The 18,113-nt window shown below is 37.6% G+C and overlaps 1 protein-coding gene across 1 annotated transcript in view; it reads right to left on the bottom strand.

The window, feature by feature from the left end:
• Positions 1-1,695: 1,695 nt before the first annotated feature.
• USP10 (ubiquitin specific peptidase 10) overlaps positions 1,696-18,113 on the bottom strand; it is a 47,650-nt gene continuing 31,232 nt past the window's right edge. Inside the window, exons 5-14 of the mRNA XM_036390337.2 lie at positions 15,738-15,829; positions 14,106-14,215; positions 13,605-13,660; positions 12,326-12,429; positions 11,518-11,617; positions 9,461-9,641; positions 6,881-7,046; positions 5,095-5,239; positions 3,990-4,055; positions 1,696-2,809 (exon numbers count right to left, since the gene is read on the bottom strand). Of these exons, the coding sequence (XP_036246230.1) occupies positions 2,622-2,809; positions 3,990-4,055; positions 5,095-5,239; positions 6,881-7,046; positions 9,461-9,641; positions 11,518-11,617; positions 12,326-12,429; positions 13,605-13,660; positions 14,106-14,215; positions 15,738-15,829 (1,208 nt within the window). The 3' untranslated portion in view covers positions 1,696-2,621. The remainder of the gene's footprint in view (positions 2,810-3,989; positions 4,056-5,094; positions 5,240-6,880; positions 7,047-9,460; positions 9,642-11,517; positions 11,618-12,325; positions 12,430-13,604; positions 13,661-14,105; positions 14,216-15,737; positions 15,830-18,113) is intronic.

The raw sequence follows: 18,113 nt of genomic DNA, 5'->3' as shown, positions 1-18,113 counted from the left end.
CCCCAGCCCATAGAGCCCTTCCCCTGCACATCTCCCTCATGGCACAAGGTGTTCCCCACACCCCTGTGGAGCTCCACATCCAGATTCTCATTTTGGAAATTTCAGGTCTTATTGTGCATTAAGAAAAAAAACCCCAAACATTTCTCAAACTCTGGTTTGAACTTCAGCAAACAACCACCGGATTTACGGTGCATCAGAGGGTGTTGGGGTTTTTGTTTTACATAATCACACTCAGAGCAAATGATCAAAAGCTGCAAGCTCTTGTTTTGCAACAATGGGAGGAGTTACTACAGAAAATAAAAATTGTGGCTGCGTGTCCACATCACTATTGCCACATACTTTTATTTCCCTTTTAAATACACTGCAGAAGAATGACTTTAGTGACAAATACATTTGTAATATCCTCAGTAAAAAATGCAAAAAATCACTTTTTAGTGATAGTGAGACAATTTCAATTCATACTGAGAGAATTTCAACACTTGATTTTTAAACTGGCAATGACTCATTGCCATTTCTTAAAATGGTAACATATGTAACATTTATTAAGTAATACATTAATTAGTGATCACCTGCAGTTTTCTCTGCACTGATCAGGTTAACCTGCACTATCAGAAATGCACTTTTTCACAATGCACTGGAGATAGAGCTAAATACCCAACACAGGTACAAGACTAATTAAAACCAGGATTTCTGCTGAACAGAAAACCACTTCAACGAGGTCCCAGAAACAGGATGTGAATAATAACCAGCACAGAACAGTAAGTTCAAAACTTGGTTTCTTTCTTTTTTGGAACAACCTCCCAATCCCCCGAGATTTCAAGTTCTCACCAGTGAGGCTCTGGGGCAAGTCCCATCACAGGGATGGGAGCACCAATTCTCCAGCAGGCTCAGCTCCAGGAGCTGAGGTTTTCCCTGCAAACAGCCAAAATCCAAGTGAGCTTTGCACAGAAAATTGTTTTGAAACTGGTGGAATGTCACCAAAATCACGAACAGTCACCACCTGTAAATCAGAAAATCCTAATAAAGCATGAGCAGCAAAAACATAACAATACATGAGGACATCCAAAACAATGCCAGAGAATCCTTAATTCAGCAGAGCAGGAGCAGCCCAAAGAGCCATGGGGTTGGGATGCTCCTGCCTGCAGCCAGAGCTCTGGGCAGGAAACTCCTTCCTGTGGGACAGCACGAGAGGGCAGAGGAGTCAGGACAAGCCAGGGAGCCTCCACCATCCCATGGTGAAATAAGGACAGAACACCACTGTCAAAGAATTAAATAATGTATAGGAGTTGTTTAGAAAGAGCAACAGGAAGCTGATCAAGGAATTATTTTTACCAGAAGTTCTCCAGGGCAATGTCAGCTGGCTGAAGAAGAGACAAACAAAATATCATCTGCTTCAGAAACAACAGTGCAGGAGTTTCCAGGACACAGAAGGAATTCCAGCCCCTCTCCTGGCTGCTCAGTGCTCAGCCCTGGGACCACCACATCCTTTTCCCTCTCCCCTCCAAGTTCAGTTCCACCTGAATGCAAAACAGGAACGCTTCTGAAGTTTCAAAAAGCTGTGAAAGCAAAGAAAAATCATCTTCACTTCATTTGGGGAAGGCTCCCTACACCCTGAGAAGTGCTACACAGAAACCTTTGGAGTTTCCAAGGGCAGGATTCACACCTGAGGAAAAACAAAACCCACACACACACACCTTAAACCAACTTTGTGACTTTTATTGATGGGCGACAACTTTATACTTCTAGGTATCACTAAACTGTGTACAATTAGGAACTCAACATTATAGGAGAGCAGACAGCAAAATTAAACAAAGCAGACTTAAAGAAATATCAATCTTAATTATTTTGCCCATTTTCTTAATTTCATGTACACAGAAGCATAAATGCAGTTTGAAATTTCTTAATAGCAATAAAGTTACAATCACCCATCTATATAGACTAACATCTTAACTCCAAATATTTGATCTGCAATGTGTACTTAAGCAGTTTCTCATCGCACAATTATTAAAATGTGTCTTCCTATCAGGAACCAGCAACTCTGCAGTTTGTACATGTTTTGAAGCACAAAGGACCATTTCCATCTCATACACATCGGCTCATATTTTACCACTTATCAAAAAACTATTGGGGAAGCAGAGAGAGCTTTTTATTTTTTTTTTTTAATTTTTTTTTCTTTTTTTACTGAAGTAAAGATAAAACATTTTCACAGAAATCTACAAGTTCTGTTGCTGGTGCAGGGTTTTCTTCTACTACGCAATTAGAAAGTGGGAATTCAATGCAAATCCCCCTTTTTTTTTATTATCTTAGGATTCAGCATTAACTCGGATGAACTTTATTTCTTTCTTTTTTCATATTTTTTGTGATTCACGAGGCATCCAACCGAGCGACTTCATTCTGCAAAGTCAAAAGTCAACACAAACCATGTTGTGCACAAACGGCAGCTTCCTTTAGCACTCTATCCCATAGTTGCAAGGGGGACAAAAAAAAAAAAAAAAAAAAAAAAAAAAAAGAATAAAAAGGGGGGGAAAAAAAAAAAACAGAAAAAAAAAGATTCACTCAGAAGAGCATTTACAGGAGAAGAAGTGAGTGATGTTGGCGTTCTACGGGGCGGGGAGCGGGGCTCACAGCAGGTCCACCTGGCGGTAGTACAGGAGGTAGGCCGTGCGCTCCAGGGCCGCCTTCACCACCTGCGAGTGGTGGATGACCCTGACGGCCTGGTCGTCGATGCGCAGCCACCCGTTGAGGCCGATCTGGAACACGTCCGTGGTGTAGTGCCCGCCCGTGGCGCTGTTGCCGTGGTGGTACACAACTGTGGGGGCACACACGGGAGGGGGTGCTGTGATTTACCTCGGGTTCCCCCCCTGGTAATTCCCTCCACCTGTTCTTTCCCCACCCTGACCTCTGCCAAGCGCTGTCTGTCACTCCTGGAATTCCAGAAGGGCATTGGGCCATCTACGTGTGAAAAATCTGTATTTTATCACTGGCTTTTTGCAAATATTAAAATCAGTATTATATGAGTTGTGTTAGAAAGTAATGCTGTATTAATTCTCTTAAATAGTGTGTTAAACATAGATTTAGGTTATAACAAGATTATTTTAGTTGGTATTTTAGGTTAAAATACAAACTATGCTATGTAGGATACTTTTTTTCTAAAGAAAGGACTCGCACTGACACAGCAGTCACAGGACACCTAAATCTTTCAGAGAAAGAGAATTTATTGCTCCATTATCAGGAGAAACAAACTTTTTCCCACCTCTCTCAGGAAGAATGACACTGTTAGGATTATGAGGAAGAAGTTGATGATGACCAGACAGAATCCTGTGTTTGAATGGAGTTTATGCATCATGGATGAGGTGTATGAATATGCAACAGGCTGTTGTTTTTAAGGGTTAATCCTCTGTTAACGTGGGGCCTTTTTTGGGCTTGTGCTGCCCAGAAAAAGGGACCCGGACGTCAGTAACTCTTTGTTTCTATTGTCTCATACTGTCCTAATCCAAATTATTATTACTCTAATTGTATTACTATTTTCATAACCATTTTATTACTATTAAACTTTTAAAATTTTAAAAACAAGCGATTGGCATTTTTCTCAGATGTGTCCTTTGTCCCTTGAGACCTCCCCTCCTGTACCTGGTTGGTGGAATTCCTACCCCTTCCCTGCCCCTCTCCCCGGGGTCCAAAGGAGCAGCAACCACGTGGTTTGGGAATTCTGTTGGAGCTGGTGCTGGACTCAGAGGCCTCTGGGTCAGAATAAAGCTCTGGATCCAAACCCTCCATCAGAACCGACTCCTTTCCTTCACCATGGCCTTAAAGCTTCTCCACCAGGGGTAAACAAGAATTTCACACCCACAATTTAAAAGAAAACACTTAATGTAACCCAGTGTTTCTGTAATTCCATATGCAGAATCTGCACTTGCAATAGAGGTAAAATACACACATAAAACCACACAGATAAATAAAACAATAAATAAAAGACACAGATAAAATACCTGCAAAGAGCCTGTAGGTTCTTTGGCCTTTGGAAATTTTACTTTTCACACCAGGAGATAGCAGCTCTAGAGGAGGAAAAACAGCCACACATTAGAAATTCCATTATCAAGAGGATCAATTATTTTTCAGAGAAATCAACACTATCACAAAGGAGAACATTTCATTGAAATTTCTTCTGCAGCCTTTAAAGAATGGTCATGGTTCTAATAACTGGTAATCAAGGGAGTGAATTTGCAGTTTTGCAATACTGTGGTTTATGAAAGGTTAAAAAATACCACCAAAAATGAAGGGAAAATAAGACATAGTAAAAAAATCAGACTATTCAATTTTCCCCTTTTCACTCCTGCTGTCAGAATGACAGCATCAATTGTCATTTTGAATCAGTCAATGAATGACAGAATCAATTTCAGATTCCAAGTCATGCTTACATTCCTAAAAGAAAATTGCCTGACAAGGTCCAGATCTCAGTTGAGATATGAGTATACACTGATTTTATTTATTCCTATTTGAGCTACTGGCTGGCTAATAGTCCATTTGTCAGCTCAACACAAAAGGCATTATTTTGGCAAGCTTCAGATGCTGGACAATTTCCAATCTTGAACTATTTAAAGTCAGTATCTCCTGGGATACCTGTTAAACAAAGGATCCTTGTTTAACCTCTGCACTATGCATTGTCTACCTTCAGGCTGCATTTTCAATAAAACACCAGTTTCCTTCCAACTGCCACTCGTTAATTAAATAATTTGACACTTCTCTGAATTAAATTTGTGATAAAAATATCCAGTATTGGCAACAGTCTTGCACAGACAGGGACACAGATCCAAGAGGATCACTTCCCATGCTTGCCCTCAGCAGCCTATATCCCTACTCTATAAACCCACAAGAAGCTCTCATTTGGCCAACCCATTGCCTAGGAAGTGCCAAAGGCTTTAAGATCTTTCATCATAAAAAACCCCCACAAAATATTCACCCAAATGACCAAATTTTCATACAACGATGAGAACAAAATCTTGTGTGGGAGCAAATTAAAACACAGACACTTGTAGGAAATACAACATTCTCTTTCCCATGAGGAGAGGGGAATTCTGTTCCTAAATCTTTTACCTTTGCTGATTTCCAGATCAACAGTATATTCAATATTCTTGATCAGCTTCTGGCATCCTCCAGTCTTCTCATACACGAAGCGTTTGAGGTGTAAAACGAGAACAGGGGGCAGCTTTTCCAAGGTGAGTCTCCGACTGATCTCCACCTGAGAGCATTTGATTTCAGTATTAAAATTAATAGAATTTTAAATAGAAGCATTTAGTTTTAAATACACTAGCAGCAAACAAAACAAACTCCACATTTGTTATTATTGCAGTGTTAATTTATGATAAATGCTTCTTTGTGACTTAAAGCCCACTGGATCTTCAATCCTAGCATTGTTTCAAAGGAGAACTCAGGATATTCAAAGAGAAAATGTGGGTTATGACCAAACTTTTCTCTACCAAATAGTGATTTTTATATAATTATAACCAAACAATCCACAAAGTTTCTGCCTGGAAACCAGAAGCCAAGCTCAAAATTGTAGAACAAAAATGTTTTCCCTTCCTAGAAATGAAGACATGTAAATATTTCTCAAAATAATTGCTTAAGGTTTTTCCTCTATTTTTTCATTGAGAAAAATCTCCTTATTGGTAACTATGAGCATATTATTTTTCAATACATGGCTTGATTCTGCTAGAATCTACATATTGAATAGAAACTCCTGGGGAAAAAGAATTGCCACTTCCCAAGGTTCTACAGATATGCAGAAATAAAAATATGTTCAGTATTTTTACTACAATTTTAATACAAAACCCAACTATTTCAATTTGAATTCCTTTTGAAAAAAAAGATCTGGAAGACACTGTAGGTGCCTGTATTGCCATCCAAACTCTGAAATATCACAAAGCACTTAACTAATTTCTTCCAACCCAGCACTGGGTTGCCAGTCAAAAACTTTAAACCATTTGCAGTAAAAAACCAAAAAAAAAGGAAGGCAAGCAAAACAAGATCTTTGTAGTAAATCATAATCAGCTTGAAAATGTTTTCTTCACATGGAAAACAACTGGAGAAATATATGTTCTGAATATTCAAGGTAAATAAATTTCTGCTATTCATCTTTAGCTTTCCAAGGGAAATGAACCTTTCTTTATCTAGTCTTGTTCTCACTTGAAGGATTTTGAAAAGGTACAGACAAGAATGTCAGAGGGAACACCTACAACTGCAGAGTTACCAAGAGTGAACATGGAATTCCCAGGTGACAATCCCTGCACACCAGAGACGCCTTTATTCCCACTCACCACAGGAAACAAGGCAAGGCCTTAGTGAGGGAAGTTTAATTATTATCCTCCAAAGTGCCAAGCCAAAGGCATGCTTTTCTTTCTTGTAAGTACTTTTCTATTGCAGTTATTACTATCATGTATTATATGCAAAATATAAAGTATTTACTCTGAAGAGCTGCTCCTTTACTAACAGCATCTGGCAATCCCCAGGAATCAGTAAGTTATGATATTGAACATAATATTATGTATCTTTACCATAGTTCAGCCTATTCATATTTATATTATTAATAGTAAAAATAGTACATTAATAGTAATAATAATATTACTATAATATTGATATAGAGAATAGTATATTCTCCATTAAAATCCCCAATAAATTATTACATTAACTCAAATTCCAAGTATTTACAGGCCTGGCTTTGTTTTAGAGTTGACATCTCACTGCTCCAGGATACTGAAAAGGTTTGTACCTCTTATATTAAATCATGCTCCAACAACTCTTTGTAAAGCCAAAGCTCTATGAAAACCCCTTTTAAACACAAAGTTTAGCAGCTGGCTGGGAGGAAGGGGTGAGCAGAACCCACCTCCTGCTTGGTTTTGGTGGTGTAGCCCTGCACAGACTCCCTTGCCACCAGGCTTTCCAAGGCATCCTGCACGGTGCGGATCTTGTCCGACTGGATGTCCAGCTGCAGGGTGAAGAAAAGCTGCAGCGTGGCAGACTCCTTGGAACTCTGCTGGTAAACTACAGATCTGTGGAGGAAAAAAAGGAATTAAAATGAAATAAAGAGTGGTTTTCAACCAGACAGAACCTTCAAGAAAGAATGAGTTACTTAAGTAACTTAATTTATATTTAATTCCAGGCAAGACATAAAAATATAAAGATTAAACATCAAGTTTTAACAGCTCGCCCCGATTTAAATGATTTTAACATCTACTAAGAATATTCTGAATGGGACTGTGACTGAACTGTTTTATTTATGCAGAGTTTAAAGAAAAAGACTGAAAATTTTGATAAGCATTTTAAAAAAATTCACCTCCTAGCTCTTTTTGTTAGTTTAATTTTCCAACAGCTCTTCACAAGTGCAAAGTGCCAGTGCTTATCTGTGTTGTACTGTAGAAATCACAGCTGATTCCAGATTCTCCAATAAAAATACACCATTTTTTCAGTCACTTCTCTAAGACTAATTTTATAGTGATTTTAAAGTGTTTGCTTAAATCTTGCCATAGGAAATACAAACTATGCTCCACTGAGGACTGGCAGTTCATTTTCTTCCCATCATTTTCTGCATTCAGACTTTGTCCATGCATATAAATTACTATGTTGTTATATATTGAAAGCAGAATTATAATTAACACAGCTCTGACCCATTTGGGCGTGCTGGAATATTTCCAAGTCAGGAAGGAAATGTTAATATTCAGGTTAATTTTAATGTTCAGGATAATCAAAAGAGCCCTTTTAACTCAGGCAAAGCCCTGAAGCACCAACACAAAGCTAGTGCAGCTAAATATTGGCAAATATATAACCTTTAGAGGGAGAGAATGCATGAACAGCAGCACCTTTGTTTTAAAAAACAGAAATGATATTGTAACACCTCTTCAGGATATTTTCTTCACAAGAAATGCAGAAATTGATTTGATAGCAAAACCTTCACTGGGCTATCATTTCTCTGTAACCATGCCCCTAATGAGAATAATTACAAATCTCAGCTGGACATGGGAAAATGCATCATTTTCAATGAAAAATTACTCAAGCACTGCAAGAATTCCCAGGAAAACTTTGTACTTTCCCACTTAAGCCTCATGTTGCTTAGAAAGGCTTTATAGGCTGGGGTTTTTAAGTAATTAAGCCTAATCAGACATTTAATAGACTCAAGCCTCTCAAGGACAGCCTAAAAACTCCCAAGCCTGAAGTTTCCCCAGACAGAAGATGCCAATTTAAATCATCTTTTCCTCACTGCTTTTCCCATTGGATTTTTCCAGTTTCTGAAGCTTTCATTTAGTGGAATTCTACTGGCAGTTTTATATTCAGTCCTTCCTATCTCCACCCCTGAGGATGAAGCTTTCCCACATCCCAGGGGATGCTGCTTCTGTGGTGAGCTGTGCCCTGGTGTGAAGGATAAATAAAGTGGATGTGGTGCCAGCAGATGTTGGATTGGATCCTGTGGTTCTGCTGCTCAGTGCAAGGTTTTCCCTTTTTCCAGCATTACTTTTGCTTTATTTCATTTTTTTTTTGTGGACTTGTACAGAAAACTGCCATCATGTCAGTGTTTTTAATATAAAAACTGATGGAATTATGTAGATATCTAAACAATTGTGACAAATTCTGGTAAATACACCTGGGGTATCAACAGCACCTTGGATATGTGAACCATTGATGCAGGACTCCATCAATACCTACAAACATCTGTCTGCCAAATTCTATGGAAAATATCATTTTATTTACCAGCTGTCTGGCTCAAAACCCAGAAGAATAAATAATTTCAGAGTATTTCCAAGGCAGAAGGCACTAGCCCACATTATTCACACTTCTAAACTCAATATCTGGCAACACAGAGAGTCAAACACCAGCAATTAAGTGTCTGTCTCCAATTTAAAAATAATTCTTCAAGTCTAGCAGTTTTGTTTTGCTGTATGTTTTTAGCAAGTGTTTGCTTTCATTTTAAATTATACATTTCTCCAAACAAGTCAGGAGACTTCCTTTCCAAAAAATATTCACATTCTCCTTTCTGCCTTTGTCTGGTATCAGACCTGCAGAGAAGTGATATGCCACATTCTTTTCATTCCAGTAACATCTTGTAGCAATTTACATTTTTCCAGACATTTCTTTACTATTACTATTCTCAGCTTTCTCTGAGAAACATGAAGGGCCTAAATAACCTAAAATTCACAGTTTTATCTTTTAGTTCATTGTTTTGCTGTCAAAGATTCAACCCTGTCAATCTCATTCTCTCTCAGTATCCTTATTTATAACATGAGATGAGACTCCTCAGAGGTCATAAAAATTAGACAGCTCTAAAACGCTTTGGAAATTCTTAAGATATTCCAAACTCCTTTTCCACGTGCAATTCAGGGCTTGGGATCTCACAACAGTCAGTTCATTTATGACAATTTAAAAGATTCAACCACTGCAAGTCCAAAAAAACTTGTAGGAATAAGTACAGTACCTTATGTGACCACCAAAAATGTCAGTGATTGGAGTCTGGACAAAGTCAGCCTGGCGAGTGACCGAGGATTTGTTGCGGGGTCCCACCTGCTCCCACTCATCCTCGCTGCCCTCCCCCTGCTCCTCCTGCTCCTCCTCCTTGGGGACACTCTGAGCCTCGGGGCCGTTGGACACCGACACCTCTGCGATGACATGGGGAGAACACAGAGTCACGCACAGGGACAAATACACATCCAGACACATCAAGGACGTGAAAGGCAAAAAGCCAATAGAAATAATTTTTTTTTTGAGGAGAAAATGTTTTCAAAAATCAAAAAAAAAAAAAAAATCCCCCAAAAAATTCTATAAAAATCTCCTCCAAATACTATAAAGATCCCCAAAAAACTCCCTAAAAATCCCCCAAAAATCCCATTAAAAAAATCTCAATAAATCCCATTAAAATTTAAAAAATGCCCAAAAATCCCTAAAAAAATCACCTGAAATTTTTTTTAATTACCAAAAAATCTCCCAAAAATTGCTAAAAAAATCACTAAAAAATCCCAAGAAGTTCCCAAAAAATCCCTTTAAAATTCCCTAAAAACTCCCAATAAATCCCATAAAAAATCTCAATAAATCCCATAAAAAATTCCAAAAATCCCATTAAAAATCCCCTAAAAATTTATAATTACCAAAAAATCTCCCAAAAAAATTGCTAAAAAAAATCACTAAAAAATCCCAAGTTCCCAAAAAATCCCCTAAAAATTCCCAAAAAACTCCCAATAAATCCCCAAAAATCCCCAATAAATCCCATAAAAAATCTCAATAAATCCCATAAAAAATCCCAAAAATCCCTAAAAAAAACCCCTAAAAATTTTTAATTACCAAAAATTCTCCCAAAAATTCCTAAAAAACATCATAAAAAAAATCCCCAAAAGTTCGCAAAAAATCCTCTAAAAATTCCCCCCAAAATCCACAAAAAATCCCTAAATGATTCTCAGTAAATCCCATACAAAACTCCAAAAATCACATAATCATTTTAATTTTAAAAACATTATTTTTTTAATTTAAAAAAGAACAAGCACATTCCGGGTTTGCTCCCTGCATGACACATCCACGTGTTAACAGAAGGCAGCTCACTGATGACTGTATGTAAATAGCAAAGTTTGACATATTTTTAGTAGTAAATTCATGGGGTAGAAAATTAGAAAGTCAAGTGTTATTCTGGCAACAGAATTATGCCATTATTAAATACAACTCCTTTTCTGCACAGGTATTTTACAGGGAACCCAAGGCTTAGCAAATATTTTCCCAGCCTGTACCAAATTCAGGTTATAAACTGCACACAGCTGAGGAACAAAATATGGTAGACTTTATATCCTAAAAAATTTACCCTGCTAAAGAGAAGCTGGGTAACTGGTGATCTGAATTCTTACTTGGCTATGGCTTGCAGGATTTTATTTGTAAAGGGGGTCAAGCTAAAGCCTCTATAAACTAAAATGACATTTTACTCTGCATACAAATTCTAGTAATTCTTTCAAAGTAAATTGTCCTCCAACTTTGTCAGGAAGAATTTTCATATCATTTACTATGTTGGTTTGTATTAGATAGAAAAAGAGAGATATTAACAGTTGGTTTATAGCTCAGTGAAAAAGACACTGATGCACTGTTGAACTCCCATGGAGTCAAAGACCAGTGACACTGCATGTGTAATAAATGACAAACAAGACTGATAACTAGAGTTAGCCCCAAGTAATGCTCAGCTGGGCTCAGAAAAACGTGTAATAAGAAGTTTTGTTGTTTAGAAGAACAGGGATGTGACTTACAATTCAGAGTATTGCCAGAACCATGATGCCTTTCCAGAAAGCCAGTAACTCTTCAGATCATTCAGAAACTGGGCAGAATGGACTCACTGTGTCCAGATTTGACCAAAGCATTATTTGCTTATGTCCCAGTCCTCTAAAACATGGCATTCTGTCCCCACCTCAACCTCCACTTCAAGCATTACTCTGTATTATGGAATCATCACACAGAACCAGTATTTGAAATGAATTGTTTGCTATTAAAAAAAAATCCACTAACTTTCATTATGTGGAGAGAGAAGTTTCTTGAGGGTCAGCATTTCTTCATGTAGTCCATTGAGGATAAATCCCAAGTATTCTTCAGCATCCTCTTGCCTGCCCTGAACAAAATATTTTTTCCAATTAATCCTATGATATCATCATGGTTTCCTTTTAACAGAAGGTTCATGACACTGAATAAATGCAGCATTCTCCTATTAACTTAGCAGATACTCAGACTCAAGTTATGTCAAATAAAGCTTAAATTTTATTATAAGACAAACTCTTTTTTAACCAGTTAAGCCCAAACTGTGCTAAGCAGCATCAGCTCCACAATGGCTACAAGAATTCTGCATTTTTCTCAATACAAATTCCATTTAATCTGTGAGTTGGAATTTTTTTCTCCCCATTTCTTTTACAACCACTATTAAAAGTTACTGTCAAGCCAAGGCCAAATCAAAGGATGGTTTGAATTATTATCTTTTCTTTATATTGAAATTAAACCTGACCTTAATCAGTCTTAGCTGAATTCCACATAAAAATGAACAACTGCTCATTTCTTAAATGTAAATCATTGGTAGCTCCATTATAACAAAGAGATGTTCCATTCCAACAGTAATTTTTCCATTATTCTGACATATCAAACTGCCAAACCTGTAATTAAGATTTTCCTATAATTCAGCTCCCAAGACAGCTGAGCCTCATTACCATGAAGTCTCAATGAGCTGATTTTAGTGGCATTTGAGCAGAGCCTGAGGTTTTTTGCAGAGTTTTAAGGACTGGGACTGCCCTGCAATGCAGTGGCACAAGTCAAGGATTTGAAGTCTCACCTTTTCTGACAGACTTGACTTTATAACTGTCAAGAGCCTGTAAATGTAGGTTGGTTCAAAGGCAGCTCCTGGTCGGATGTCTCTCACGATTTTATCACCTAAAGCTGCAAGGTGAAAGAGAATTCATGGAAGTAATAATAAATAAAAGGGATTTTTTACATTATACCTTAAGAGTCTCTTCATAAATCACTGGTTTTGGAGTCCAGCACTTTTTTTACTAATGGTTTAATTGTAATTTGGGGTTTTGAGCCCAGAAGTTATAAGACACAACTCTTATTGCTTTAAAACAAATCACCCTGCATAAACTCACAGCTAGTCAGGAAAAGTTCTAAGAAGACTAACAAGAATATCAACAGCCACCATAAAAAGAACACTTTTAGTGCTATTTGCATTTTTGCATTTCTTTTGTACTCGAAGAACACAACCTTAAACCCTCTGTGTGTCTGCATTTCTAACAGATCACTTTTGCTCACTGCAGAATAAAAACCCCAAGAGCAGCCTGACAAAATGTTCCACTAATGGCAATACAAGGCCTCAGAACTGTACTTGAAAACTACACAAGAAAATGACCTACAAGTAAAAAGAGTTGCATAAGCCAGTAAGATTTGTTTCACAGAAAGAAACCACAGAAATGTCTGAACTGTTTGGAAATCACTGGAACAACCAGCTCCTCCTGATATTTCCTTATCCTGTTACATAAAGAATAGTTTCAGGAATGTGCTTGTTTCTACAAGTTTGCAATACAACAGACTTGGCTTAAAATGAAGATTAAACAACTGAAACCTTTAAGATCATTTATTTGCATCCAAAAATATGCTATTCCTCACTCCATAATCACCACTGAGCCTAAATATGTATAAATAAATATGTATTAGGAGAAATCAGATATGTCTGAAGTTTTCCCACTGGAATCAGAAGCCAGGATAATATTCCTGCAGGCAATCTCCAAGTGCTTAAGGGACCTGTTATGGGCCCATTTTGCTCCAAATCAGTGAGTGTTCAGGATTTAAGGAGCAGAACTGAGCAATCTGATAAACCAACAGTTGGAACTATGGAAGGAAGGAAGTGGAGGAAAATATAGGGAATATCAATTAATTTTCTTAGAAGGCATCTTCACAATTAAGTGAACCTTCAACAAAAACTGCTCTTATTGCACTTCTACACTTGGTCCACCAAATAGAAGGAAAAAATCCAAGGTGCAACACCTCCTCCCATGCAGATCTTTACCCCAAAGGCTTCTCCCCATCACTTTCTGCTTTGTGCCCCTGCTCCCACTCACCTTGCTTTGCTTTAGGAGGTACAGGCATATTAGTGAACTCATTCATTAAACGAACACTGAAACAGAAGGGAAGCAACTGGACATGAGCAGCAATTTAACACTTAGAAGAACAAATAATAAAATTAGAACATTGTCACTCTGACTGCCAGAACAAAACAAAATCAAAGAATATCACAGAAATTTGGGTGAAGTTCAGACATAAAAATCCACCTGAGCATTGCAGTGAAACCCAGGTTTTGGGCTGGTCCTTGTACCTCCCACAGTTCATTTTTGGCACATTAAACACTACACAAAACTAATATTCCCAAAGCAACAGTAATTATCTTCCTTGACAATCCAAGCACTTGTCAAACACCAAGTTCATTATAAAAGAATGTCACCCAAAAACACATGAAAAACTTCTGGCCACATATAAGCTTCTATCAACAGCCATTGTTAGGTGGTTCTGAATGAGTTCAGCCAGATCCCAGAGTTTGATTCCTTTTTTCCCAAGCTACTTACAAACTGTCTAGCATTGGTGTGGAGGTGCACGGCCTCTGCGATTTGGAATACATTGGAATGGACTTCATTAAATGATACATTGGAGGGCAAGCAACCAAGGCTTGCAGGGTCTATGCAGTGGCATTAAGGAAATATGCAGAAAATTACATCTGTGCATTAACCAAATATTCAGTTATATGCAAAACAATAAAAATGCAGCTCTGTTTTCACTATGAAGTAGATCAGTCCAAGAATTTAACTGGAAAAGAGGATGAAGCTTTATCACAACATTAACCAATAATGTACTGAAGTTGTAAGAGAAAAACCCCAGCATCTTGTAACATGCAGTGATTTCAGTGACATTTTAATCATGAAAAAAACTTTAATTCATGGGTAAGGAAACATTTCATCCAGAAGCAGGAGAGGAAAAGAACTTTCATAGGAAAGACTTCAGAGAATTAACCATTTGAAAATTGGCAGGAGATAACCTGGAACACATTTGCTGAGAAGAATGGAAGAAACCAGCTGAAACTTAAAGGTGCTGAGTCACCCCTGCAACCAAAGCAAAACCTGCTGAGATGTGAGACATTCTGCACTGCAAAGGGTCAGGAGCAACCTGGAAAACTCCAGATAAGCTGGAAGAATAATACTCTAAAAAACATCATAATTTGGTGACAGCAGTGAACAGAAGAAATGCACTAAAAAACTGGAGGGAAAGGGAAATGACAAAATAAGGCATCCATCTCAACAGCTGAAGAGAGATTAATCTGATCCCCTACAATGTGCAAAAACTGAGTAACAAATTCCAGTGCAAAATTTCTAGATTGAAAAAATGGGAGCTAAGATATATAGTGTATATAACCAGATGAGTGCAGAACTGGCTATGGAAGATAAAAGCTTTATTTAAGGCACAGTTGTTGGCCTAGAAATAGTTTATTAGGATCTGCCATGATCAGCCATGAAATTGGTGTTAACATTTTTCACTAGCAGTACCAACACTGGAACTATCTCTCTTGCAGTCATGGGAGACAATTTTTCTTAATGATTAATATTTTTATTAATATCATAATATACCATAGAGGGAAGGTGCTTTCTGTTCCTCAGGGTAGAAGTTATTTTTGCAGGGGAATCCAACTCCAATTCATTAAGAACAAGCTCATCTTCCATATGGAAGACTGTAGTGGAATTAATTTAAATTAAATGCTGCTTTACACAGATGAGACAACAGTGACAACCTGCTCAGCACAAACCCAAATGATCCACTTAAAACTGCAAAACAAAGCCCAAGTGTAAGAATAGTTACTTCAAGTGCAAAAGAGAAATAACCATTTAAATGGATGCCCAGAATCAAGGAGAAACACTGCTAGAAATCACAAGGGTTTCAGTCAGGAGAAGTTACACTTCTGAGATATTGTGAAACAGGTAACAAACTGCAAACAGGATTGCAGGGGAACCCTGCACACCAGGTTCAATGATCCAAAATCCCTCTGGATTTCTGGCTGCTACACTTCAACATTTTAACCACAGGAGCAGGATCTGGGAAAAAAAGCCCACTTTTATAAAATACTTACCAGAACAATCCAAAAAAAACTCTGACAGATATAATATAAAAATATCAACTTAAGAGCATTAATTTTTCCCAGGGAAGGATACAGCATTGATGTAGCACCAGTTTCCTTTGTTGATCAGCCCTCGGGGTTGCAAAGACACTGGTTTATGTATTAGTCTTACATTTTCCAGTATTTCTGCAGAATGAGAAACAGTAAATTGAGCATCAGCAAAACTCTCGTGGCCATCAAACAAATATCTGCTGCAGCATTACACAGTAATTCAAATCAATGAAGGAGATTCCCAGAACCTCCAGCAGATGATTTCCACTCCATTTACCCACTTGTCACACTCCAAACCAGACCAGGTTTTTCTTCCACCAAAGATGCTGGGATTGAGAGCAGGAGATGCTGATACAAAACTGATCACTGTCATTCCAAAGCAAGACCTATTGATTTGGGTGTTTGTTTTCCTAAATCCAGATATTTTATTTATATTGCTACATAGATACATACACAGATATAAAATGCCATAGCTGGAATCACTTGTCACCAGTTTTATGAAGTATTTCCCACATTTTTCTGCTTTGAAGCAGTCTCAGTTCAGAAGTTTCACCATCCACTATCTCACAACAAAATCATCTCGGTGCAAACACACAGACTGACGTGCTCTGCTCTTCAGAACAGACAGTTTTATTTAACACTTCCAAACCTAAGAGATAACAGCCTTACATAATGTAATTCCTACTCTTTCCTGCTTTCAAAACCCAAGTTGAAAACTTAGAAACCACTGCACATTAGTCTGTCCCAGTTATGAAACCAAGAACAACAAAAGGAGCTTTTCCAGGAATCCTGACCTGTTATTTAGAAACCTAAATAAGAACTGTTCAAAGAAAATATTGGAGCTCATATACTTTCAACTTGCAAAATAAGGTGTATACAAGACAAAATACAAACTGCAAGTAAATATAGCAATTGTGTACCAGTGGGGTTATTTTTTTTTTATAATAAATGTGAGGGGCTCTAAAGCTCTTACAAGCTATAAACTGCAAGATTTTGAGCTGTTCACTATAGGACTAAAAAGATAAAATAACATGATGTAGGTACAAAAGCAGAGGTACAAAGCTGAAAGCAAGCAGAGATGGCAGAACTACAAACAAAATCCACATCCTTCTACTGCCAAGCTATCTCCCTATCTATAAGATCATATTTCCTGCAGATAATATCAGTTCTAAGCAATCAAAATTGACAAAAAACGAGAAGAATGTTTAATTCAGTTGTCTATTACATAAAGAACGTGCCACCTGAAAGAGCAGACAGCAAAGAAATGTAAAATGGAAGATGAGGTAGCACAGATGCAGAGCAAGATTCTTTTCTAGTGAAGGCTAAAATATGTTATTAAATTACTGCTGAAGAACTTCAGCATGTATTGTCAGAGCAGCAACATTTGAACTGTGCTCACACACAATACTTCTGTTAACATAATGAATCATTGTTGAAAATAAGGATAAAAGTAACAGAAAAACTTTCTCACTTTTGTGTCTATCAATAACTTTTTACATTAACTGTTCCCCATTTTTGCATCATGCTCAATACAGATATTAAGAGGACCTTTAGCATCCTCTTGTGGTCACAAAGCTGCTCTGTGAACAGGCTCCAGTGCAATTCCTGGGAGTTTTGCTTCTCTTAACAAAGACCTGGGTTTGTGTACAGAATTACATCCAACAGCACATTTCCAGCTCACATCTAACACACAGTAACCAAAGAACTTTTACAAGTGTACCAGAAGAAAAACAGACTTACGACCGTGAGAAAAATTTAAAATTTCAAAACCTGTTGGAAAGCTCAGGTCACCACCCAGGAAACTTATTTCTTTTAGAGGGTACTGATTTGTGAAATGAGGAAATGTTTCGATATTTCACTGGGTTTTGTTATTACAATTACCTCTCAATTTGTTTTTAACAAGGTAATTTTCTAAACAAGCCAAGTCCAGAGTTTAAGGCAAGAGGAGCCCCATGGATATGGTGTCCACGCTGAAGAGACAAAGGTGGTTACAAGTCAGGAACTGAACTCTTGGCTTCAGGCCCTGATTTAGAGAATATTGTCTCTGTCACTCTGACCTTTCCTCAAATCTGGACAAGGCCTAAAAGATCCCAGGACAACATTGCTGGATGACCCTAAACAAAAACATTTCTGTAAGAATGCAGTTTGAATGTACAAAAGGCTGCATTTCTGAGATTATAAAACCCCCAGATCCTGGATGCCTCCACAACTTCTTGCTCTAGCATGTACCTACCTTTACAATGAGAAAGAAATCTTCTAGTATATATTGGAACACCTTTCTTGCAATCTGAATTAATTTAATTTTATCACTTCTTTACTTCTTTAATTTAATTTCTTCACTTCTTTAGGAATCATCATCTTCTTTATGAATTTGTTTTGTAAATTTAGATTTACAACCACGGTCGTGCCAACAATATCA

Source organism: Molothrus ater, chromosome 12 (assembly GCF_012460135.2).
Source record: "Molothrus ater isolate BHLD 08-10-18 breed brown headed cowbird chromosome 12, BPBGC_Mater_1.1, whole genome shotgun sequence".
NCBI classification, from domain to species: Eukaryota; Metazoa; Chordata; class Aves; order Passeriformes; family Icteridae; genus Molothrus; species Molothrus ater.
This window is presented reverse-complemented; position numbering and strand designations above follow the sequence as displayed.